The sequence below is a fragment of the Vitis vinifera genome, chromosome 2, assembly GCF_030704535.1.
Source record: "Vitis vinifera cultivar Pinot Noir 40024 chromosome 2, ASM3070453v1".
In the NCBI taxonomy this organism is placed as follows: domain Eukaryota; kingdom Viridiplantae; phylum Streptophyta; class Magnoliopsida; order Vitales; family Vitaceae; genus Vitis; species Vitis vinifera.
The window spans coordinates 17,383,312-17,409,643 of record NC_081806.1 but is presented as its reverse complement, the minus strand read 5'-3'; the positions used below and the strand labels follow the sequence as shown (position 1 = coordinate 17,409,643).

At 35.0% G+C, this 26,332-nt stretch overlaps 1 protein-coding gene, 1 long non-coding RNA gene and 1 pseudogene across 2 annotated transcripts; all 3 read left to right on the top strand.

Annotated features, from left to right (window-relative positions):
* The first annotated feature begins 640 nt into the window (after positions 1 to 640).
* Positions 641 to 3,940, top strand: LOC104877500 (uncharacterized). Its single transcript, XR_009467316.1, has 10 exons — positions 641 to 1,208; positions 1,307 to 1,456; positions 1,539 to 1,628; positions 1,766 to 2,075; positions 2,176 to 2,362; positions 2,631 to 2,708; positions 2,815 to 3,146; positions 3,230 to 3,335; positions 3,452 to 3,527; positions 3,634 to 3,940. It is a non-coding gene; the product is annotated as an uncharacterized LOC104877500 (long non-coding RNA).
* A 148-nt stretch (positions 3,941 to 4,088) lies between these two features.
* Positions 4,089 to 5,116, top strand: LOC132254764 (kinesin-like protein KIN-14I; the record flags this gene model as incomplete). The annotated part of the gene is made up of 3 exons (XM_059741226.1): positions 4,089 to 4,381; positions 4,477 to 4,639; positions 4,717 to 5,116. Coding segments are annotated over 3 exons (516 nt in total), but the record flags the coding sequence as incomplete, so codon positions are not given.
* Positions 5,117 to 5,165: 49 nt separating this feature from the next.
* Positions 5,166 to 5,816, top strand: LOC109121458 (kinesin-like protein KIN-14I; annotated as a pseudogene).
* The last annotated feature ends 20,516 nt before the right edge of the window (positions 5,817 to 26,332 follow it).

The following is a 26,332-nucleotide window of genomic DNA, read 5'->3' as shown; positions in this document are numbered from 1 at the left end:
ACAAAACCTAGTGTGTGCGAGGGAATACGAAGAAAAGGCCTTTGAGTTAGTGAGCTTTTATTTCCACCTTCTCAAGCATTTTATTGTAACCATGTTAAGGCAATGAAAGAAATCTACTTTTCCATAGCATTTTCTGTTTACTCCATTTGTTCATTGTTGTTGAAGATCACAAATTCATTACCAATGATTTTGGTTCTATCAAGTTGTCTTACAATCTAAATGGGAATTAAATAGGATTATTCATTGATTTGTTTATGGTTTCTTTCTCTAATAGAATTAGTCAATTTATTTCCATAAATTGACTTGATTTCCTTCTTTTATATATCATGTAATATTCCCATATTTATTTTTGTACTTTTATAGTCTATTCTGTACAGTTTTACTGTTATTGTCTATTCTATATAAGCTTATTCATAAACTAACAATCCTCTCTCTTATAGGATATCTCACTGTCAATAGCACCTAACCCCATCTCATGTCTTACCCTGCTGTATATTATTTCTAAATACAAGCAAACAAGTCTTTGTAACTATGAGAAATGACATCTTTACTTTTTCACTTATTTTTTGCATTACCAACTGCAATGATGTTGCTATTCCTAACATGGCCATGTTGTCAAACATTGCATGCAGGGCCCATCAATGTTTACACGATGCTCAACTGCACGATTTAAGAAACTCTGCAACCGTTTACCAGAGGAAAAAATACAAGCCATAAGAGACCTCCAATTTGGAGGTCTCTTAAACTTAAATTGCACAGAGGTGCGCCACAACATCTGTATCTTTCTAATCCAACATTTCAATGTTGGATTTAGACGGATAGAGTTCTCAGCTTAGAAACACTATCCTGTTACAGCCATCAATGTTGGCCTCATTTTCGGCCTCCCAACAGAAGGGCGGATTCTGCAGGTGACCTTTACATCATCAGAGCATCCATTTAGGACTATTCGGGCATGCAAGGAGAAACTCCTGAACTTACCTGTAGGCGAGGAGTTTCGTAGAGCATTCATTTACTACGCATGTGCCACATTGTTGGCCCCCACGTCTAGGCTCAATGGTTGCCGTAACTTGTGGCATACCATCCATGAGGATGGATTCTGAAATGACGTTAATTGGGCCTAGTTTGTGCTTGACCAACTGGTTAAGGGAATTAGGCGATACCAACAGTCTAACACCTCTTGGGTACATGGCTGTGTTTTATTTCTACAGGTAATGAACTTATTCAGTATTTGTCTTCCATTTTTTTATATAATTTTATTGCACAACTAAGTAACATTTGCCTACTGATGTTTGTATTTATTATGCAGCTGCATTATGTCATTAAATTCCAAATTCCTTCAGTTCAAGTCCCCATTATAGTGCCCCTAGCATTGACATGGACTGATGATTTGATTAAGCGGCGACTAGTCGTTAAGATAAAGGAGTTTGGAGCATTCGGACATGCTGAGGTTGATTTTGTAAGTGATGCATGCATAAATATATTGTCATTACTAGCATAACACTCATTATTTAATTACTAATCTTCAATGCTAATTATAGGCGTCCTAGAGATCTCCAACTGTAGAAAGAACTATGGAGGTAGAGACTAATGTGGACCATGACACAAATGTTGATGCTGAAAATAGTGATGTAAGCTGTTAATTTTTAAAAAAATTAATAAATGTTCATTTCATTGTCATTGTAATTTATTTTTGATTCTTAACTATAAAGAAATATGTTGTTGTGATATTTTGTGCTCAAAGATTGACATCAATATCATGTGATAGGAAAAATGACATCAATATCATGATGCGGAACGAGCAATCGACCAATATCAATGGGGCATTCAGTAGCAGCTGAGAATAATGCGTGGCCTTATGCATAAGTTAGGGGCTCGAAGACATAGTGGGGTAAATTCAGATGCTGGTGGTCACTCTGGCGATGCACCAGCCAACACTCCCACAGTCGATGACCATGCATTTCTTGGTGATGAGTACATGGCTTCACATGCTGCAGACCATGTGATAGACACACCAGATCGCGTTGTTGCCCCTGAGTTTGAGTTGCAGCCCAGTGTACCCATTAATGTAGTAAGCGGTAAGTGATAAAATTTATGCAAACACCCATATGGTTAACAACTCAAGTACTCAATCATAATGTATACCTTTGCTGACTAGTTCTAAATCTCGTATTGCAGATGGTGAAGAAGAACCAAAAGGTAATGTTGTCCCCACAAATAGGAACGTCTAGAGACGACGAGTGCGTTGAATGGCTCCAAACCTGTTGTCCCCATACATATCCCAACCACAAACTAAACAATCTGCCATCAGAATGGACTTAAAACAAGCAGCTGCACTGGTATTTAGAGAGGATTTGGATGCTAGGTAACATACTTCAGAGACACTCATCTCATTGTATGATAGTGATAACACAAAAACTAAATTGTATGTGTTTGCAATAGTGAGGAACTAGTGTCTATGCATGACACTATCCTAACCAGAGGCAATTTGGGCTGTTTCGAAGGGAATGGTTGGATAGGGAACGACGTGCATATGACTTCTTATCCCTCTTTATGCATTATTTTAAGTTTGAAAGTGAAAGTGTGGCTTTAATATAATTAGTTGCTTACACTTTTATGATCTACAAAATCAGGTCGTCGATGCCTACTGTAGATTGTTGCAGTATGAACATAAACCGAAGACGAAACTGTTTCTATCCCCCTACATAGCTGTAATGATGACTATTCCATTAAATCATTGCTTAACTTTATTTCATGTCTTGAACCAGGCATTACCTACAATGACAAACCTGATGTTATCCCCTATTTGATATGCAGGAAATGGTAATCCACTCCTAGGCAAAACACTTAGTGAGGGAGGCAGTTATAGGACGCTTTGAACCACATGTGTATCAGATGGATATTCCATATGTCAATGTTAACAAGGTGGATTCCTGTGTTTAATGCTTGGATTTGTATTTTTATTGCATGAAGGTACAATATTTAAATGTATGTTTAATGGCAGTCTATTGGTGTAGGTCTTCTTACCGGTTCTCATAAAGAACCATTGGACACTGTGCATATATGACCTATCAAACAAGAGAATCCAATTGCTAGATTCTTGTCCTGGTAGGAAGAAGACAACTTTGAGTGGAATTCAACAAAATTTGGTAAAGTAACAAGTAACAACTAATAATTTGTTAAGTATGTCTTCCCATAAAAATTTCAATTGTTGTGTTAATAAATGTTTCAGGCTAAGGTTGTCCTATGGTTGGCTGCACAAAAAAAAAAGAGGTATCACCTTATGATTTGAGGACATTCAATTTCCTAACACCTGATGTACCTCTCCAACCTAATGAGTGAGTATTGACCTTGCAGTCCGGGATGATGTTAAAATGGATTGCAACTTATTTTAAGTTCCTCTCTTATTTATAATTCCATACTTAATAACGTTTTGATAATGATATTGACGTAGGCACGATTGCGGAGTTTTTGTAATGAAATTCATGGAGTTGTGGTCAATGGGCAGGTTCTCCAAATCAATCGATGTGGTACATAGGAGGAATTATCTATGACTATCTCATTAATGTTAAAATAGTTACAAAAGCCTAATTAATTAATTTGCTGATTTGTTGCTATCAACTTGAATGAATGCAGGGGAAATTGAAACATTATAGGTTGAAGATTATGGGGAGTATGTTGTTTTCAGCACAAAATGCACACCAAGACCGTGTCTGAATGGATTAATGGGGATTGTAATTTGTGACGAGACTGTATAAAGTTAGCACATTTGTATGTAATTTATGGTGGACAAACGTACTTCTTTAAATGTTTTTTTATGGTGCCACATGCGGAAATGAACACTGGGATTATGGGATTAGTAGGAGTTTGACTGCTTTTTGACTTAAGTTGATTGTCATTGCATTGTAAGTAAACAGGGAGAATTAAATATTATTAGAATGAATTTTCAAAATTGCATAGAAATTAAAACCCTGGTTCTCTACCACTTGTGAACATATGAAACCATAATAGTTGCTCTCATAGGTATGATCATATTCCTTTATATATTTATCTAGGAATACTCTTTTAGTAATCTCTATTGGTTTTGCTCACTTGATTTTCAATCAACTTGCATATGCCTAACTGTTCATGTTCAGGGAAGAGACTTGATGTCAGGAACTATTCTTCATGGCTGTATGCATCTTGTTGATCTGGCCGACAGTGGGAGAGTAGACAAATCTGAGGTCACTGGAGATAGACTAAAGGAGGAACATCATATTAACAGATCTCTCTCTGCTCTAGGGGATGTCATCTCTTCCCTTGCCCAGAAGAGTCCACATGTCCCTTATAGGAATAGTAAACTAACAGAACTTCTTCAAGACTCACTTGGTAAGAATAAACTAATGTATTTTCAGAGTATGAACTTCATATTTGATTCTGTTTTCTTTAATTTTATTTTTAAAATTATAATATGGCTTTTAGATTGTAATTCTCTTTAAGGGGGCAAGCTAAGACACTAATGTTTGTTCACATTAGCCCTGAACTGGATGCGGATGGAGAAACAATTAGCACAGTTAAATTTGCAGAGCAATTTGCCACGGTAGAACTTAGTGCTACTCGTGTAAACAAGGATAGTGTAGATGTGAAAGAGCTGAAAGAACAGGTTCTGAATGCTCTCATTATTTATCATTCTTCTCAATTCTTATTTATTCTTCTGAAAACTTTGAACTATTATTTCAGATTGCTACTCTAAAGGCAGCTCTGGCAAGGAAAAAGGAGAACCAAAACAAACAGTTCTGAAAGATACATAACAAAAACCAGTGATTTATCACCTTTTCATTGTAACAAGCGGGCTGGAGATATGTTAGATGATCAAAATAGTTGCAGGCAACCAATGTGGGATGCAAGCAACATCGAGGTAAATATTTTTTTAATCATGATGAGATATTCCTCTTTCTTTACCCCAATCATTGATATTTAGCTTTGAATAATAACATAAGTGTATTTAAACTTGAATGATAGCAAATTGATGATGGTGAGGGAACCTTTATTTCTTGATAATCATGACACGCCATGCCTAAGTTTGAAGATGATCATAAACTATGTATTATATCACATTCATTGGAAATTTTCATAAAAAGTAATTTCTAGTTCATGTATGATTAGGTTCCACATAGATGTGGTCTAGGTAGATGTCAAACAATGGCTTTATTTTAGTTGACTGATTATTATGCATCCAAGTCTTTGTGAAACCAGAATTCAAGTTTGATGTTCTGATTATGTAGGCACGCAGCAATTCCATGATGAGGCAAAAGAACCAAAGCTTTGATCTTAAGGAGTTACTAGGGAAATCACCTCCTTGGCCTCCAGTCAATAGTAATGTGCAAAATTATTTGGAGGACGACAAAGACATTGGCTCTAGTTAGTGGGTATATATGGTTATGGTGAATAAGCAAGATGTTGTACCTAGAGTTCCAAACCCTTTAGGATGTTGGGAAACAGAGAATAGGAACTTGCCTGATGCTTTCTACCAAAAACTTATTTCAAATTCTTCAAAGCTATTCCCGGATCAATCATATAACATATTCATGGAAAACAATCGTTATGACATTGCTAATAATGATGATTTGCATGAGGATGCTGCCATCAGTGCTTCTTCTGATGCCGTTTTGCTTTGGCAATTCAATAATGCAAATATAATTTGCATGATTAATGGGATTGAGTCAAAAATCAAGAAACCTAATACAAAGCCAGCAAATAGTCCAGAACTAAGGTAATGCAAACTGATTTATTTCTCATTTCAACTATTGTTACCTAGTAAGTTCCCATGTATACTGACAAAATGTTCTCAAAATTTTCCTGCAGGAATTTGAATTCTACCGTGGGCCCTTCACCATCATGGAAACTATCAAATGGGGTTGGGACCCTACAGCACAGGAATGGAAGGCACCCAGTTCCCACAGATGGGAAGCGGAAAATTAGGAATAGAAAGTAGCATTGTGATTACTCAAAGATTTTATGTTTTATATATAGATATTTTCTTTTGGTGTTCTCTATGATATCTAGTTCAAGGCAGCAATAATTCTAGTTGCTTGTAATGTTAATGGTGAGTTCACGGGTGTGTTCCACCTGTTTTGTTTCAATTACAGATACATCTATTTGAAGAATCTATACACTTTGTTGTTTTTCTTTTTACTTTTTCTGACATGGGGTTCAAACAAGTCAGGGTTGTTATGGGTTTCAATTTTACCTTCAATCAAACTAAGACACAATACTAAAAGTTGTCTCCTAAATTCCCATTGAAGGTGTGAAAGGAAATAGAATTGGAAAATGAAGCCTCTTAGAAAGGAAATTTAGGCAATTAAGAGTGTAAAAACAAGGCCATTTCAAACGAGGTAAAGTTCAAGGCATCGGGCTCAGGCTCTATGTGCAAGATGACTAGCCATTATCACTCAAATATTGAGCTCAAGGACGAGGACATCAAGACCGGCAAAGACAAGGCCATGGGGATGTACAAGGTTGTGGAAGAGTACCTCCACACTAACCTAGATGTCTATGCCTAATAGAGTGTATGGTTGCTCTTATTTGTTATCATACATGTTGGTGTGGCTTTTTCCCTTTTTTGTCCTAGGTTTTTTGGTGGGCAAAATTGCTCATGGCTTGGTAATAAGAACCCACTTTGCCCTTAGGTTAGTTGGGTGGTAATAAGAATAAGGTTTGTCAGAGACTTATAGTTAATATTTGTGTTGAAATTATCCCTGGACTCCTACTTTAGTATTGGGAACTAGCAAGTTCAGACAAGAGAAAAGGGGAACTCAAGAATAATCCATAATCACTTGAAAATTATTAGTCTTTATTTTCAAATTTATTATGTATGATTTTAAAAATTATTATTAACCATTCTCAGAATGCAGTAGCTCCACACCTTAAAAGTAATCATTCAGCACATCGAAAAATGGCGATCATCATCCCAAAATTTTGGACTAATGGGAATGACACCGTTCAAGCACAAAACACCTTCTTCAGCACTAAGTACTTGGTTAAAAAGCTAATCTATCAAGTCAATTCTTGTTAGATTATAGACAGGTTACAATTTTTAAAGCACGTGTTTCTCATACAAAGCAAGATGTTTCTCTTGTTGGGATTCCTGAACTGAAGCAGCTCAGCCCCATAATGATGTTTTGTGAGTTCTTTCATAAGTTTCAGCACAATGAATTTTGTATAGTCCTCTAGGTTCGTATGTTGGCTGTTGTTGTCCTCGTTGGCCTTAAATATTTAAACACCATCTTCTGACTGCGTGAACTTCAGAGGGCTAGTTGTGATCGTTGACATCTTATTTTCTCTTGTTATTCTTTCATTACCATCCATATCTTCAACAGATTCAATAGTCAGGTCAAAGTCATCTACTCTCAAACATTTTCCATGGGAAGCAGTGTTGAGCTTACCGTCCATTGCTGTTTTATTCAAAGAAACTGATGTTAATTGTTGCTGAAGTAAATCAAGTTTTCCTTGTGTGGATTGTAGTTGAACAGAAAGAGCTTTTGCCCTATTGTTTGCTTATGCATGTGCTGCATGCTCACTCTCTAGAAGGCCATGAAGAACTTGAACTATACGAATTGTTAACCTTGTCTCAGATTCAAAACAGAGGTTGGGATTTGGTGAATAGCTGTGTCATTTGCAACTGCAACGACATTAAATAACAATCATTCCAATAATGCAAGCTTTCTTCACAAAACCAAGGTGGAAAGAAAAACCTTGGAAAAGAAAGGGAAAAATGATCAAATTCAAAAGAACTTAAATCTCAAAATCAGTGCTTACTAGAGGCTGCTTTATAAAGGCTTTTAACATCATCAAACACCAACCAGTACCTACTTAGTAGCCAACACACTCATATATCTATTATGCCTTTATTTGCTTTCTCACTAAGGGAAAAAAAAAACACATACCCTTTATCAGGTTGAAGACAATCATGAGGAGGGCCCACGTGGATATCAATCAATGAAAGGTTATTATCATTTCAGTTGAGGAATGAGCAAGCAATTTTTTCAAAAGCATTTCAAATCCTTCAAGATAGGCAGCCTTGTACACACTTGTACAGTTAGCACATTTGCTTTGTACACTTAGTGTAAATGCCTTGTCCAATCACCAAATCCCTAATAGGTACATATTTTCAAGTGAATATGGGTGGGTAACCAATGTTTCCATTACCATGGACTAGGGAAAATGAAAAAAAATTTTACCCTAATTTCGGTTCATATGCATCATTACTAGGGAAGCTAATAGGATGAATGAACATGGTAGACATTAAATAAAATGCATGCAATTGTGTGTTATCAAGCAACATGTGTGAGGATTGTTCCCCACGATTGGAAAAAGTAAGATAGACACCCATGTACACCCTTGTACTTTTAGTACATTGACCTTGTACACTTAGTGTAAATGCCTTGTACAGTTGTAGAAATTTGACCTCGATACAACAGAACTAGTGCATATGGCCGAGTTAACCACGTTCCAATGTCATGGCTCACTGAGTTGGGGAAAAATGACACCAAATTTAGGTTCCTATTCATCATAAGCGTGCTATCTCATCCAACGAATGTGTACAAAGGAAAATGAGGAATGTCCCCCTTAGAAAAAATAAATGAGCAAGCAATTTTTTCAAAAGCATTTCAAATCCTTCAAGATAGGCAGCCTTGTACACACTTGTACAGTTAGCACATTTGCTTTGTACACTTAGTGTAAATGCCTTGTCCAGTCACCAAATCCCTAATAGGTACATATTTTCAAGTGAATATGGGTGGGTAACCAATGTTTCCATTACTATGGACTAGGGAAAATGACAAAAAAAGTTTACCCTAATTTCGGTTCATATTCATCATCACTAAGGAAGCTAATAGAATGAATTAACATGGTAGACATCAAATAAAATGCATGTAATGAATGTGTTATCAAGCAATATGTGTGAGAAATGTTCCCCACGATTTGAAAAAGTAAGATAGACACCTTTGTACACCCTTGTACTTTTAGTACATTGGCCTTGTACACTTAGTGTAAATGCCTTGTACAGTTGCAGAAATTCCACCTAGATACAACAGAACTAGTGCATATGGCCAGGTTAAGCACGTTCCAATGTCATGGCTCATTGAAAAGGGGAAAAATGACACACAATTTAGGTTCCTATTCATCACAAGCGCGCTATCTCATCCAATGAATGTGTAGAAATGGAAATGAGGAATGTCCCCCTTAGAAAAAAAAATGAGCAAACAATTTTTTCAAAAGCATTTGAAATCCTTCAACATAGGTAGCATTGTACACAGTTGTACAGTTAGCACATTTGCACTGTACACTTAGTGTAAATGCCTTGTACAGTCACAAAATCCCACATAGGCACAACCGAACGAGTGCATATGGGTGGGTAACCAATGTTTCCATTCTCATGGATTAAGGAAAATGAAAAAAAACTTTACCCTAATTTCGGTTCATATTCATCATTACTAGGGAAGCTAATAGAAGGAATTAACATAGTAGACATCAAATAAAATGCATGCACTAAGTGTGTTGTCAAGCAATATGTGCGAGAAATGTCCCCCACGATTGGAAATAGTAAGATAGGAAGTTCTTCAGAATCACTTGAAATCCCCTAAGATAGACACCCTTGTATACCTATGTACATTTAGTAAATTGGTCTTGTACACTTGGTGTAACTGCCTTGTACAATTGCAAAAATTCAACCTAGCTAGAATAGAACTAGTGCATATTGGCGGGTTAACCACATTCCAATGTCATGGCTCAATTAAAAGGGGGAAAATGAAACCCAATTTAGGTTCCTATTCATCATAAGTGTGTTATCTCATCCAATGAATGTGTACGAAGGGAAATGAGGAATGACTATGAGGAATGTCCCCCTTAAAAAAAATAAATGAGCAAGCAATTTATTCAAAACCATTTGAAATCCTTCAACATAGGTAGCATTGTACACACTTGTACAGTTAGCACATTTGCATTGTACACTTAGTTTAAATGTCTTATACAATGGAAAAAATTTGACATACCTAAAACTAAAAGCGTGCATATGGGTGAGCTATCATGTTCCAATGTGATGCCTAAGGGAAAAGGGGGAAGTAAAACCCAATATAGGTTCCTATTCATCATTACTGTGGTTGGTCATCCAATCAACATGTATGAAGTAATAAAATTGAACAGGATGAGTGCGTGATCAAGGAATGTGTGTGAGGGAATGTTCCTCATCCTTTCAAAATGGACATGATTTTAAAACGATTGCAAATACTTCAACATAGGTACCTTTGTACACCCTTGTACATTAAGCACATATATCTTGTACACTTAGTGTAAATGTCTTGTACACAGACAAAAATTCCATACAACCACTATTGAATGTCTGCTCATGCATAGGTTAATCATGTTTGCAATCTTTTGGTTAATAAAATAAGGAAAAATTGAAGTATCAATTTGTTCCCTATACTTTTTTAACAATACAAGAAAATTAAAAAAACAGCAATTTGTCCATTAATGTGAAACTATTCGAAGCTAATTCCAACTTTCCAACTAGAATTCAGAAGAAGATTATATGTTAAGCATGGCAAATTATTATTCAAACATATATTTTATTCAATAAAAAACATGCCTAAAGATGGGTTCCATTCAACTAGTGAACAACTTTTTAAACATCACATGTGGCACCAGGCTTAACAATTGTCTATAATTTACGAGGAAACTCTAAAGAAGACCAAAATGCTTCTAACTGTGGCTGACTTTTAGAGTAGTCACCCTTTTCTCCTCCAAGCAATTCTTCAGAGCCAAACAGGGAGACATTATTTTCTTCTGTCCGCAATTCTCCTTCTCATCCATTCTTTCCTGATCCAGAACTTTCATTTCTAAACCTGCTTCAATTTAATGCCAATGATTAGCAATTTCAAGCTTCCTGTTTATTCCCATAAACACCAAATATTTCCAATTAAAATTACATGAGATAAATGTGGATGAAATTTACACCAAACTAATTGGGCACAAATTAAATTTTTAATTCATTTGTTGCAAGAATATACATTGATCAACGAAATAAAAATTGTTTCAGATACTAATCAAAAGAACAAGAAAGGAAAAGTTGGGTGGAGTGGGCTAAGACAAGAAAAATCTTCAAAAAGAAAATTTAGGAATTCAAGCAGAATGATTTTGATAAAATCAAGATAGCTAATAGAATTTTTAATAGAATGTGAAATAGTCATGAACTTACAGCTAACACAAAGAGCAAGAGAGATTCTGAGAGAGTGGATCCTAAATTAATCTCATGATATTAGTTTCTATGAGCCCCAAGCCTCTAGAGCTTATAAAGCCTGATTACAAAAGTCTCCAGCCACATAGAAAGACAATAAGACCAAAAGTAGCATTAACTGTGCATGCATCATGTAACCAGGTCAAGGTATACAAAACGAAAAGGAAAAATGTAAAAAATGGAATAACCTAGAATGTTCCAAAGGAACACAACACCTTATGCATATACACCTTGCCCAGTGTTTGTCAGCCACAGAACAATAGTTACATTCGAGGCTTTTTAGAGGTCTGGACTCATCAAAGAGAACGGAGGTTTTGCATTGTCCAACTGGTGCACCATATGGCCCACAACCCACTAAAACTGAAGCTGATGGACTACATAGATGTTTGATATGCTAACAATGAGTAGTCAATTGGTGGACATAGCAGTTGGTGGAAGCCATCAATTTATAAAATGGAAACTTACCCAACAATAAGGCATATACCCTATTTAACATATTTCCATATTCACACGAGGTTGTTGGGCCACTGCCATCATCACGACCACAGTTGTGGCCGGTTTATATCTTCATTGGAGTTCTTCATTTTCTCTGTTTCGTTAGGTTGACCAACTTCTTTGCTTTCAAAATATTTTTGATCCGAAGGATAGCTATTCCAGATTAATTGCATCATCACCGAACAATATTCTTCCCCAAAGCTCACCGTTTGGACGAAACCCATTTATTCACTCTGGACGATGATGATAAAATACCTATAAACGCCTCAACCTAATCAAATCAAAATATCAGCAAATAATTCAGACCCCCGTCATTTGGATTTGGGAATGATCATGATAAAATACTTACAAAAGCTTTTCTGAAATGCTCACAATCCTCGGCTGTTGAAGAAAGCGATTGGGGGACAGTCATAGTCGACATCGTTTGTGCATATGTTGTTTACGAAGGGAGAGAAAGGGGTAGGAAGATTCAAAATTTTCACTCTGGTGACATGACATTTCAAGTTTACCAGTTGTGAAACCCATTAATTTACAACCATTTGAGTTGAAAAAGTAAAGGGTCTTTTCGTCTGTTAACATCTAATATCCTTATCATTAATTAGGTCAATTACATAGACCTTATCTTAATTTTTGGGCTCAGCTGGACCCAAAACACAATTCTCCCTTTTAGAAGAGACTAGATTTTCAATAAGATCTTGGACTAATTCTATTTGTAATGGCATTTAAGTATGAAATGATGAGTGACAACTGACAATTAACATCATCCTCTGAGGAGACGTTGCATTATGTGCATATGATATGATGATGCAAGGAATGAGTTGGGTTGGGTGGCCACTCTGCGCGTGCTTGTAGGTGTTTAGACAAAAAAATGGCGGTGGATTTAATATGAAAATAAGAAAAAAAAAGTAAAAAGAAAAAAAAATAGCTATAGGAAAAGTGAAAGAGATACGTAATTACAGTGGATGGAAAGTGATTGATACATGATAATGTGCGTGAGTAAGAATGTGTTAGAAATAGTAATAATAAAGAATAATAAAAATACTAATAGGATTAAGCATGTTGAATGATTGTAATAAAATTTATAATAGTAATAAGTTTAGTTCTACTAATAAAAGAAATAGGTTTCCAAGAAATTTAGTTTAATTAAATAAAGAAAATAGAAGATTCGTAAAAATAAATTTAGAAAATAAAAGTTTCACATAAGTTAGGAATTTATAAATTAATTAATTGAATTAAAATTAATAATAATAATAATAATAATAATAATAATAATAATAATAATAAAAATTTAAAATAATAATATCAATATAAAAAATTATTAAGATTTTCATACTATAATTTTAGATAAATAATTTATAATAATAATAATTATTTTTTACTTCTATTTAGGTGAGAATTAAATTCTTTTATAGTAAATGCTCTAAAAAAAAATTAAGTGCTTATTTGAGGTAAAAAAAATTAATAGAAAATTTTAAAAATTGTTTTTTATATCTTATTTTAAATTATATAAATTCTTATATATTTGTCATATTTGAATCTTTAAATTCGAAAAAAAAATGGAGTTATTATGTCTTTTGGTAAATTTGGATAAAATAAAAAAATAGTTGAACTCCAATTTATTTTGTCCTTAGTTAATAAGGGTATTATTGTTTACTTTTATATTATTTTGGTGGGAAATATACTTACAATGACCATTGCTTCAGGTTTGATCAAAATACTATTAGTATTAGTAGAGTTTGTTTTGTTTATCTTAAAAAGAAATAAATTTGATACTAATCATTTAATTATAAATTCAATTTAAATATCATTTATTATTTAATAACTAAAATAAAAATATTTTATTTTAATTTAATATGAAATTATTATGGGCATAAATACGAAACATGGTCATTCAAAAATTTAAATATCTTATGATGTTTAAACTTTTAAGGAAATTTTATTAATTTTTTTTAAGTATTTAATAAGTGATTCCATTAAGAAAAAAATTCTAAATAAATATTTTGATAAAAAATATTTTAAATCTAAGGACGGTTGGAAGAGAAAAATATTTTTGAAGTCCCAATAAACTGCTCCACCTCCCATCAAATCAACTCAAAGTCTTGTCCAGTCAAACTTTCCAAGTAGCTGGCCGACTTCGTCTCTTTCAAAAAGCAACACCAATTTCAATAAAGTTCTTCTGTGTCTACTGTTCAGAGATGACTCCCTTTCTCGTCTTCTTATGAATTCGGCTTGTAAAAATTAATTTTGATTTTCTCAGATTCGTTGGTGAATGCATAGTTTTAAAATCGGTCCGACCTTCGGTCTGATTCGCCGGAATGGACTGTTCTGAGTTTGAATCGCCATTGAATCATCTAACCAGAGAGTTAGACCGTCGAATCAGACGAACCGCCCGATTTTGTGTGAATCTGTCAACATGTTTATTCGACTAAAAACCATAATGGGACTTTCCCCTTCTTTCAGCCCAAAACTCCTTGAAGTCACAGTTTCCCATCAGCTGTTGCTTTATGTTGGAATGTATAAGCTATTTATACATTTGAGTTGGTCTCCGTGAAATTCTTTTTTATAAAGATTATAAGTTAGATAGAGTGCTTAAACTTTAATGCCTCAATTATATCAAAAGACTCTCTCCTTCAAATGTGTCATTTCTCATAATGGTAGTGTAATATGTCCACTTTACTGTATCAATAAACTGTTGGAGGACACATTTTTCTTTATTTTTTTATTTATTTTTGTTACCATGGAGCTGTTTAAATCCATTCCCAGTTGACTTAAATCCTCCTAGTGAAGAAGCCCGCATGTCCCTTTGGAAAGTAAACGATTCTTTCTTCACACAAATCCTCATTTGCATGTCCTCACCCTCTCCTCTCAGAAGCATCTCTATTTCATTGTCTCTTGAAAAAAATCCAACTCATATATACTGAGGTGAGTTTGGTTCTTTTATGGTTAGCTTTAATCTTTCCTGATTAGGTTTATTCTTTTACTGTTGGTTGAGAGTGAGATCAACAAATTGGATACAGAAAAAGCCCCCTAAGCTCTTTGGAAGCTCTCTTGAAGAACAATCGATCACTTCTTAAAGCTCTTTTGAAGAACAAACTTTTAATAGCATCAATGGCTCCTTCGCCTGGAGGTATATATATTCTTATCGTTATAATCTTTTGATGCCGTGGTTTAGTTTGAATGTCTGATAAATTGATGCCTACCTTTGAGGGCTATCCATTGAATTACTTGAATACAATCAGCTGCTTATGGTTTTTTTTAATAATAAAAAAATGAAAAACCTTTTTTGAGACAAAATGATGAGTTTCAATGAGTTGGATTCAAATGTTACATGACTTGAGTACAATTTTGTAAAATGGGTGCTCTCAGTACTTTAAAGAGCTTGAAATAAATATTCCTTATGGTATACTTTTCCTTTTTATTTTAGGTTTTTTTCTCTAATTTGTAAAGTGGGTGTTCTCAGATAATAATTTTATAATTTTACATTCGCTCTAAGGTGAAAAATGTTGATAATGACCCTTTTAGTAAGTTAGCAGGGAGATATTAGAGTTTCATTCATTATGAGATGGAAAAATAGAAAATTACCCTCAATATTTAGATTTTAAATTTGAGATTTTTTAATATTAAACAATTGGATTCTTTTATATTTATAAGTAGAGTTTTCTTAATATTCTAATACAATTTTTTTTCACTTTTATTTTAATTTTTAATTTTTTGCAATATAGGTTGTATCTTGTGGATGAAAAATCTTAATGGTATGAGCGAATTCGGAAAAAAAAAAAGGTATGTAATCATTTATAGTTTATACATTTGAATAAAATTCGATCATGTTACACTTAGATGTATAACCCTATATTGAACATTTTCCACTTAGAACTTTGATTTATTTAGGCTCATTCTGATCTATATTGATGAATGACATGCCTCAACTTTGTGTTGATGAGAGCATGCATGCATGATAAAGAAGCTTGATCATTTCCTTCTCTTAAAGCCCTAAAGTAAAACATCTATTAGGAGACTATGACAATGTCTTATCGAATCATAATGCAGTCATAAGAGACCTATTCATTATTCTCAGTGCAATGATATAGAACATAATCAGTATACATGCATTGATCCATTCCCTAGATACCCTTTTTCTTTTTTTGGAATGTGTTCATGGATTGTTTTCAAAATGAATGTGTTCGAATTAATGTATTTAAATCATCCATGACAATGCCATTCATTGACAAAAATAAACTATGAAGACAACCAAACTAGATCAATCCGTCATAATGTCAATGCATCATTAACTTGATTAGAAAACCATGATGATGGCTATGCCCTAGCATGCAATAATAACCAACAACATCTCCACCTTGCTCAAATGCAATGGATAGTTGTTGTTTCGAATTAGGGATGTATAAAACCATACTTTGTAGGTGATAGCAATATCAACAAATAAGAAGTGTTCTCTAAAAATCAAACCACTAACTTTGATAAAGATATTTAAAATGGCTATGCCCTAGTGTGCAATAAGAATTAATCCCTCATTGTGCACTTGAAACATATTAGTAAATCATCAACCTCACTAGGAACACAAAGATATATCGGCGGTATGTCATCGATATATCGTGTATCGGAGAGTTTCAACACGATATTTTGTGGGGATTTATCGAAGAGGCAAAAAAACAAAAAATTGCCAAAATCTAGTCGATATATCGCTGATCAGCGATAAATTGACGGTTTTATCAATCAATCATCACTGATGTTGGAAAAACGTCTATATATCGGTGATAAATCGTCGATTTTTTAAAGAAAATTTGCCTCCTCTTTTCAGCGTGATCTAACGGCCTACATCATGCCTGCATTGATCTAACTCCCCAGATTGAATTTGGGTTTGGTCCAACGTTGGGATGATATTCCAATGGTTATTTCATGATCCAATGGTCATATGTCGCCCTGATTTTGATCCAACGGCCAAAACTGTTTTTCAATAGTGAAATCATCTATCAATAGCTATTTTGGCCCAAAATTTTCCTATAAATAACTCATTTTGCATCCATTTCATCCACATTTAATTTCATTCTTTATTTGATCTCTTATTGCTCAAAAATTTTCTAAGGTTGCTCAATTATTCAATTATTTTAAGGTATGTTTGTTTTAAATTGTAATTAATTTTGTTTTCAATTGTAATTAATTAATGTATTTTCAATTAATTAGTATATTTTCAATATGGATGATTTAATATTATTTTTACATTCAATTGTAATTAATTTGTATATTTTTATTGAATAAGCTTAGGTTAATTTGATTATTTAATTATAGATGGATATGTTATATTTTAGATGATTATTTAATTTTATTTTCACATTCAAACTAGTAAGAATTAGATTCAACTAGTTAATTTCAATCTCGTTAGATTTAGATTCAAAAAATTAACTTAATTAAATTATTTAATTAGTTTAATTAACATGAACTATTATATTTGGAATATAAAAAATAGGGAAAGTTGTGTTTCGAGAGCCCCATTTCCTAATAATATTGTTTTCAAAACCCAAGTTTGCATAACCCAAGATATGTCCACTATTTCAAGAAATTTTTTCCTTTTCATGCATTATATACAATTTATAATTGGATTTTCGAAATTACCCCTCCATGCATCCCTATCAGCAACCATCACTCGTGTCCATGTCACCCGAGAGTTGTGCCTTTAATAAACACGAAAATCAAAAACTTAAAAGTTATCAAATTTGCAAAACCCATAGAACACCCGACTCGATAAACTTTGAAATTTGGGGAAACTCTCTGTCACTTCCTCTCATTTTGCCCTAACCCAATCTACATTTTCATGGCTCGTTTGCTCTGCATTTTCATGACTCTTCACTTCCTCTCATTTCGTCTCATTTTGGCCTAACCCTAGTGTCTCTCTTCACGAGCTGACCACCCAAACCCAATAGCCATCTTCCAAAAACCTTCAACGAAGCCAAAGTTGAGTCATATCTTCATATTTCTTCATCAAAGGTGAATATTTTTCAGGTTTCTGGAAACCGAAGTGGAGTTTCCTCTTTCTTTTGGATTAATCGCATGTGAGTTTTCCATTTAAGGATTTGTTTGGCTGTTGAGAAAATATTTGGGCTGAAGGTTGTTTTGCATTGTTCACGACCCCGTGATTTAGAATATTTGGGGATTTTTTTTTGTTATATCTTAAATATTTATGTTTACAAGACGGTTGTTTGTGGGGAATCATTGAGGAAAAAAAATTTGAGAACCACTAGTGTTTGAAATATCGAGAAATATTTTGGTATTTATCGGTATTTTTTATCGTATTTTCGGGAAATTTCCCGATATTTCCTACCAGCATAGCCCATGCATGATGCAAAATCTATCCAAATTTTTTTTTTATATATAAAAAAAAACATAAGATGCTATTTGGTAATCTGATCACGATTTGCAGGCAAAGGTTATATTTTTCAACCTAGCTCAAAAATCGTGGATTTAGGGTTTGTGAAATTTAAACCCAATGGCACAAAAGCAAAGAGACCCCTAGAACAGATCTAGAAAACATAGGGAGGAAAAAAAAGCATTTTTTTTTTGTTTTCCTTGGGGTTTTGCATGGATTTTCTCGAAAATCAAACAAGGATGAATTTTCCCGGAAATCAAATGGGGGATGGATTTTCTTGGGAATCAAATGAGGGTTTAAAAAAAAATTAATAATGTGATTAGATTAGTACCTACAAGGATTGAGAGTTGCAGAGGAAAATAGGGCCTTTTTAGGGATTCTCTCGTTTGGAGGGCAACTTCAGAAAAGGGCTCCTTGATGCCCGAGTGAGAGAAGTGGATGACCCTTTTGAGCTTTAGATTTAGTATGATAAAAAAAACAAAAGGGGAAACAAATCATGAGAACAATTTGCTCCATATAAATAATTATTAATTATTAATTAGCCATCTTAATTTTTATTAAATCAAAATTGTGGCTTGGGTTCAATCCCTGCTACCATTGGACTATGGTACTCTTTGATAATATATATTTAATTTAAATTAGTTAAGGTTCATCATTAAAAAAATATAATTCTAATTATTTTATTTTAAATTATATTTAATTGATTAATAAAAAAATAAAAATCAATGTTTTGGACATTATTTTTTTGGCATTTTGGAGAATGAAAAAAAATGTTTTGATACGTAAAATGTTGTGAAACAATTGCTAAGAAGAGGGCACTTCCTTTGTACTTGTGATGTTCATAAGGATTTTAAAAGAAAAAAAAGGGGGAAAATAAAACTCCTTGATCCTTAAAGTACTAGCTGAAATATCAAATGAAATCTACAAAAGAAAGGCTTCTATTTCCTATTGATCTAGCAGACCATTCAACAAAAAATTTAGGAAAACATTGTTCAGCTACAATTCTGATTGATCAACATCATCAAAGATTCTTTTATTGCTTCACTTCCAAATACATCGAGATAAGCATGGTGGGCTTGTAAGCCATACTTCTCTCTTTCCTCTTGTAATCTCCTAGTGAACTATTCAAAATGTCCTTAATTTAGAGAATTGCTTTATGCAAACTTTCAATCTTGTCCTCTCATAAATCTGTGTTCCATTTGTCTCTCTACCAAACATGATCTTAGACTATGAGACTATTCACCAATCCTATATAGAATATCACATGCCTGCACTATTCAATTCAACGAAATGTTTTGTCGAGCCTATGTCTCATCATCAAGTGAAGTTGTTGAAGCCTGTATAGTATCGAATAGGTACTTATAGCCTTACCAACATCACATTCACTTTGTCTATCAACTTTTGAAATATATGTAGACAGATGAATATATATATATATATATATATATATTTTTTTTTTTTTTAAATTTGTAGTGCCCCTACTCCTATTGTTGGTTCGAATTTGGCACACCTACTTTCCTCCGGTGGTGATCCGCCAATTGATATCTGTAATAACTCTCTTACAATTGAGTCATATGGGTTTTCCCAAAGATGTGCGGAATCAAATATACTCGAACGTGACTCAAGGCGGTTTGAAAATTCCATTATGGGTAGTGGACATACCTTCCCCAATGCTGTCGAGTTCCGTGATGCCGTTTATTTGATGTTAATTACTGGTAGATTCCGTTATTGCTTCAAGAGGAATAGTAGGAAACACATGACAGTTGTTTGCACAGTTAATGAATGTCCTTGGAAAGTCATAGCTCATGCAATTGGGGAATCGAACATTGTTCAGGTTCACACTTTTCAAAACCACCATAATCATAGTTTGGAAGATGGAGATATTGATGATGATTTAGATCCTGCAATGAAGGAACAACTTAAGAGGTTAGATGGATACATTAATTTTCATCTTATAAAAAGGTTTTGAGATGGCAAAGAACGTTTATTTTCATTGACACCTTATAAAGTATTGTTTATGCTCATTTTGCCTATTAAAAAAAGGCAAAATTAAGGAAAAAGAGATCCCACCTTTTGTTGGACTGATTTGGGATAGGTTTTTTTGATGAGTAGTGGATCTCAGTAGCAAGAAAACTAGTGTTTTGCCTTGATTGTCGTTCATCCGTACCATATTCAGCAGTAGACCCAATTTACTCAGTTTGATCTTCAGCGCTGGCACCATTCATATCAATATCAACGCTAGCATGAAAGGCATTAGCATGACCATCACCTGCATTAGGGATTTCTAAACTAGAATTCACCATGTCACGATTATTGGACTCGTCATCCATTCCTATATGCATGTTCAGGAGTGGCTTAGAAATCCATGCTCCTTCCAGGAACTTGATGAGAAAAGCCAAGAAGTAGAAAGCTTCAATTACGCCAGAGAAGAATATGAAGCCAATTATAGAGGAGATGTTCTGGTGCCAACACAATCCAGTAACTAGAGACATTAGGCAGGTGATGACTGACATTACAATTATAATTGCCAAGCCGGATGCATTATCCAAGCAATTCATGTCTCTGAAACCAAAAGCAACAATTTAGCATGACGATATTAAGATCTAGCTCTAAATACTGATCCAAAAGTAGTGACTTAGAAGACATTGATGCCATTTCGAGTATATGGAATGTTCCCAAAAGCAAACTCTGTCCACAGGTTAAGGTATCAAAACCTGTGCTAGGTGGTGCTATCAGCTTGGAAGAAACCTTGTATGGCTGCTTGAATTTAAATTCTGGTGTCTTGTAGTATCATGACATGGCTACGACTGGAATTCTCTAACCCAGAGAGTTAGTTGAGATTCCAGGTCATAGGAAATTGATCCATTTGCAATGTTGGGTGTATTCGTTTGCATGATTCCAAAAATCACGAGACGCCATTCTGTTCAAATCAAACTACCGAATCTGGCAGTCATGGGAAATTCTTTAATTTCCATCTTGAAGTCTCATACTGATCTGAAATGCTTTCAGGAATCAGGAACGATGTCTTGAGAAAGCCACTCACAACTGGTGCTACTGTAGCCGAAAATGTTGAACTGATTGGACATCAATGGTCATCAGACAACCTGGCCAACTTTTCCTACAACTCTTCTTGTCATGAGCAGAAATGTTCGGTGGCTCACGTCAGTTTTCAATGGCTTTCATGTCAGAAGAACCTGCGTTTTTAGACTCTATCTCGAACAAAATATCACAAACAAACTCCCTATATCCAATATCACTAGGAATTGAAATCCCAAAGAGTAGTGCTCTGTGAACTTTTTGGCAGTTGATTTAATTGGCACCTTGGAAATGAGTTTTAGCTAGCAAACTATAATCGCATTTTATCTCACAAATTTCTCCAAGGACATGAGCATTTTTTATGACATGAGAAATGAGCCCTCTTTTGGCAGGCAACAAGATTTGTTTTGAAGAAAAGACATGACCAGCTTCAACCCACAATCTTGTCATGAAAGTCTCCAAAATTGGATGAAGCTGATGAATAATGATCATCTTCTTTTCAATCCCAAACCAATCATCCTCTGTATTCTGGCCATGTAGGAAGCCTTTTCGATTATAAATCCCGAATAACGTCACGCATAACCACCAGTTCTGAACTCCCGGGGTACAATCTCTTCGTTGAGCCTTTGTTGTTTCTTTCCCCCACTGATATCACAGTGGTTCAACTCAGGTAGCCAGCTTAGCAAGTTACACAAGCACTTCTCGGGAAGTTCATTTAAACAGCAGGGATGCTTCCCAAGCATTCTGGGAAGTTATAAAACGATTTCTCACCAATGGGCTTACTGTCTTCCATCAAAATCACTACATATGCAGCAGCATGACCATCGCGGAACGTGCTTGAGGTGAACATCGGCATCAAGTTACTTGCCATCTTTATTGAACTCAGCAAACCTCTCATCTCTGAGATCTTCAATAGACTCTCATTGCAGTTTGCCATCTTTGCTTGAATAACTTTTGTTTCGACAATTTCGGAGTATTTTGTAGCGATACCATCAATATGAGCACTTGCATATCATCTGCAATTCCAACTGTATAGGCCATGAAGAAGTTAAAGTGTAACCAGCAGTAACTCCAGTTGCCTTTATCTGGTTCGAACCTTGAGGGAGAGCAGCTTACTAACTCGATCAAAGACACGACTGCAACTTACGGGTCTGCTCATGGAGCTTAAGTACATTTCCAGCAAACTGCTTCTGGGGCTTGTACTGATGAAGCTGATTCTTAAATCTTTTGTATGTATCCATAATTTCCTTCATCAGGGATCCGTTTGGCATCAGTTTCAGATGTATTAAGCCACTGAGGTTGGGCATTAGGATTTGAGGAGAGACTAGAGAAGCTTGAGTACAGGCTTTGCGTGTTGTGTTACCAACATCAATGAAGGAGTGGACTTCGACTGTTTCAATGGAACATTGTATGGATTCTAGGAGGTCTTCATTCTGGATGCATCTTCATTCTAGTATTTGTAGGGCCCATGTTGTGTTTGATAAATCACTTTCTTCTCATGTAAATACCTGGCACCTTTGGCAATGTCGTTGATGATAGAAACTCTAGTAGACTATTCAAGGACCTTCCCATTGTTATCAATCACATCCAGATATTGCAGCAAGCTTCCATTGGGAATAGTATCATAGATGAGAAAACACTCTTCCTTGCCTTAGTCCAGAACATCAGCAGCGAGAGAAGACCCTGAAATATTCTTACCGATGTAGGAGCATTCCATACACCCATTATCAAACCCCTTTTTTCTCATTTGCTTAAGTAGTACAACTTCCACACTAAACAGAAGAAAGACAACAGTTCCCCAGTTCACATAGTGCAGGTCTATAACAAACCATCTCGGAGGCTCTAGTTCAGGAATTGCCACTTCTTTTTTTTTGGTTGTTAACCTCCCCCTTTTAGCGGCCGTGACTACTGATGACTGAACCATTGGACAAGCAATTGTGACTACTGATGACTGAACCACTGGACAAAAATATCATTGATCAATGCAATTACAGACTGGGGAACTAGCCTGGATTCTTTATAACCATGTCCTAGTCCACTGTAGTCCTCTGTGGTGGTAATTCTATGAAGATTAAAATTCCCCAATGATACACATTTCCTTCCTCACAAACCCACCATGCTCACAACATATAATCAATGCAGAAGTAGAGACAAACTTAGATATCCAAAATACTTAATATTGCTTCTCCCATATAGAAAATTGGAGACTTTAAACCAACCGCAAATTCATGAAAGAGAACCAAACCCATATGGAAAACATCTAACTCAATATAGCAGCCATAGTCTTGCCACGAATCTTGATTTGATTAATGTTGCCTCAAGCTCTTTCATGTCAGTTTCATCATCCCATGGTTTGACGTCCAAGTGTGTAGTCCCATGCCCAAGAATGTGCAAACACCAAGAGCAAGGAGAAAATAGCCAAAAAAATAATAAAGAAAGAAAGAACATAAATGAAGAAAATAAGAACTATCAAAAAGCCACACTTCATGTCTGAATCGGTGGGCTTAAATGCAGGTGGAATAAAAGGGTTTTGAAATATCACAAAGAAGAATTGAACGATTCTTGAACACAAACAAAGAAGCAACAATGGGATCAGAAGTCAGGCAAATTTATGAAACACTTAAAATCAACAGTAGCAAATCTTAATGACAATAGAAGAAAGAGGAAAAGAAACAGAGAAAATAAAATAAATTGGATTTCACACTAAAGAGCTTACCTCAAGGGATATGTTGGAGACTTCAAGAACTCATGGGCTTCTCAAAGTAATAGTGCCTCTGTCCCTGATCCTCTCCTATGGTCCTTGGCCCTTTCCAGAAAAATTCACACTATCGAAGCAGCCTCTCATCTTCTGCTACCCATCCCCTCCATCCATGGAGAAAATCCTCCTCATCAAATCTGTGAGTCCCTTCCCTCTTCATCCATGGAGAAAATCCTCCGGGAGTCCCTTCCCCCTTCATCCATGGAGAAAATCCTCCTCCAAATCCGTGAGTCCCTTCCCCCTTAATCTGTGGCTTTTTTTTCCTCTCATTTTTTGCGTAGATCAGCCTTCCCAAAGAACCCCCCCAAATATGTTAGAGGAAAATCCCCTCCTTTTTTCCTTTTTGTGTCTCTCTACAAAGACAATAAAAAAATCTCCCTCCAAAAAAACTTTTGTGATCCAAAAAGGAAATCCACTTTCCTTTCTTAGTTTTTTCCCTTTTGTAACCGATTTCCCCATGAAAATAATATATGTGCTATCCCTATAAAAACAAAATCTCCTCTTTTTCAAAATTCTGTTGATTCTCCTTCAAAATAGATGACAGACCCTTTCCTCATGCCCAAAAAGCCAAGAAAACTTATAATAAAATAAAATAAAATGAAATTAAATAATAAAGAAATCCATATAAGCCACACAAGTCATGTAGGCCATGCAATCATGCAAGTCATATAAAAAATGGGTTTAAAAGTGCTTAAGTGGGCTTAAGGTGACGCCTAGTGGGCCAAGTGTACCTAAGTGGGCCTAAGGCGTTCAGGAAAGTGGCTAAGTCTAAATTAGGGCTGCCAAGGTCATAATGTGGAGTTGGATAAACCCCTCAACCAAGGTCTCCAAGGTGGCTAAAAAAAAGGTAAGTAGTATGAGTAGCAATGGGCCACCAAGGAATTACTATGGAGCATTGGAAGTGAACTTAAAGACATGTGCTAAAGGGACAAAATTGAGGGTCTACAATTTTCTTGTTTTTTGTTTTTGTTTTTTGGGGTTATGCTTTGTGACTACTAAGTGTATTATGTGATTTTTGAGTTATTGTTAATCTACAATGTGATGCTCAACAATGTTATGTTTTTATTTTATTATTCTCAAATATATTTTTACTATTATATACTTGCTAAGCTATTTTAAATAAATTCAGTTAGTATCATATTTATATATATTGAGATTTAAGATTAATTTTCATGTATTGCAAGTTTTGTACAACAATGATTTATTCCTACTTATGAAATCATTTTGTAACTAATTTCTTTAGATTTAGTTGAGATACATTTTCAAGTGTTGTTTAGTAGTGCATAATTCTTAATTATTTGGAACTTGGCCAAAAAGTGCAACATCTTTACAGATGTCTCAACCAAGAAGAGATAAAGAGTAGGTAACTATTAAAATATCATGCTTTACTTTTGAATGTAAGATATATATATATATGTATTATGAGATTGATCATATTCTTTTGATTGTCATGTAGATGGATGGAAAGGAAGGAAAACAGAAGATTACTTCACCAAAAATGTTTAGAGGCCCAACTGTAAAACCTGAAATTGCTAAAAAGAGAAGTGAATGAGTGAAAATTGACATTCAATATAATGATGATGGTGAGGGAGTGGGTGAGGGATATGTACAACTTGTATCATACTTGGGGGTGCTAACACAAACCATGGTGCCAGTATATCATATTGATTGGAGAGTAATGCCTGTGGAATTGAAGGAGAAATTATGGGATTGCATTAAGGTATATAGTAATCTATTGAAATTATTTTCCTATATTTTGTGTAGACCTTACATGATTATTAAATAATCAAGATCTTCTTATAAGGTATATAGTAATGTACTTAAATTATTTTCCTATATTTTGTGTATACCTTACATGCTTATTAAATAATCAAGATCTTATATTTTCGGGTGTATTCTTGGTTGATGAGAATAGCAAATACAATGTCATATCATTAATTGGGACTAGTTTTAGGTCATTCAGGCACACATTGACGAAAAAGTATATCCTGCTGTAGACCCCCATTTGGGGCCTTTCATGCAGCTACCCGTTTTGGCCACGTGGAAGAGCCTTGCTCAATCACGTGTCTCCTTTTGAGAGGGCAATGCAGAATCGTATGTTGTTTTTGAAGTGCCAATGGAAGGTTGACAGGTGGCATGAGGATCTGCAGGCCGTTGTATTGAGGAGCGTCTTCTGTTATTAGCAAGGTAGTGGTGCAGAGTAGTGGGGAAATGGGCCTAGAAGAGGAAGGTGGCAGAAAAATCTGAAGGTAATGGAGGCTTGCAACTGCAAGGCAGGTGGGTGTCGTCTGGCTGGGGGAGAGATATATTTCCAGAGGGAGGTTTTTCAAGCGGGAGAAAAGAAGAGTAAGAGAGAAGGTGATTCGATTGTCGGAGCTAGAAAGGCAAGGAAAAC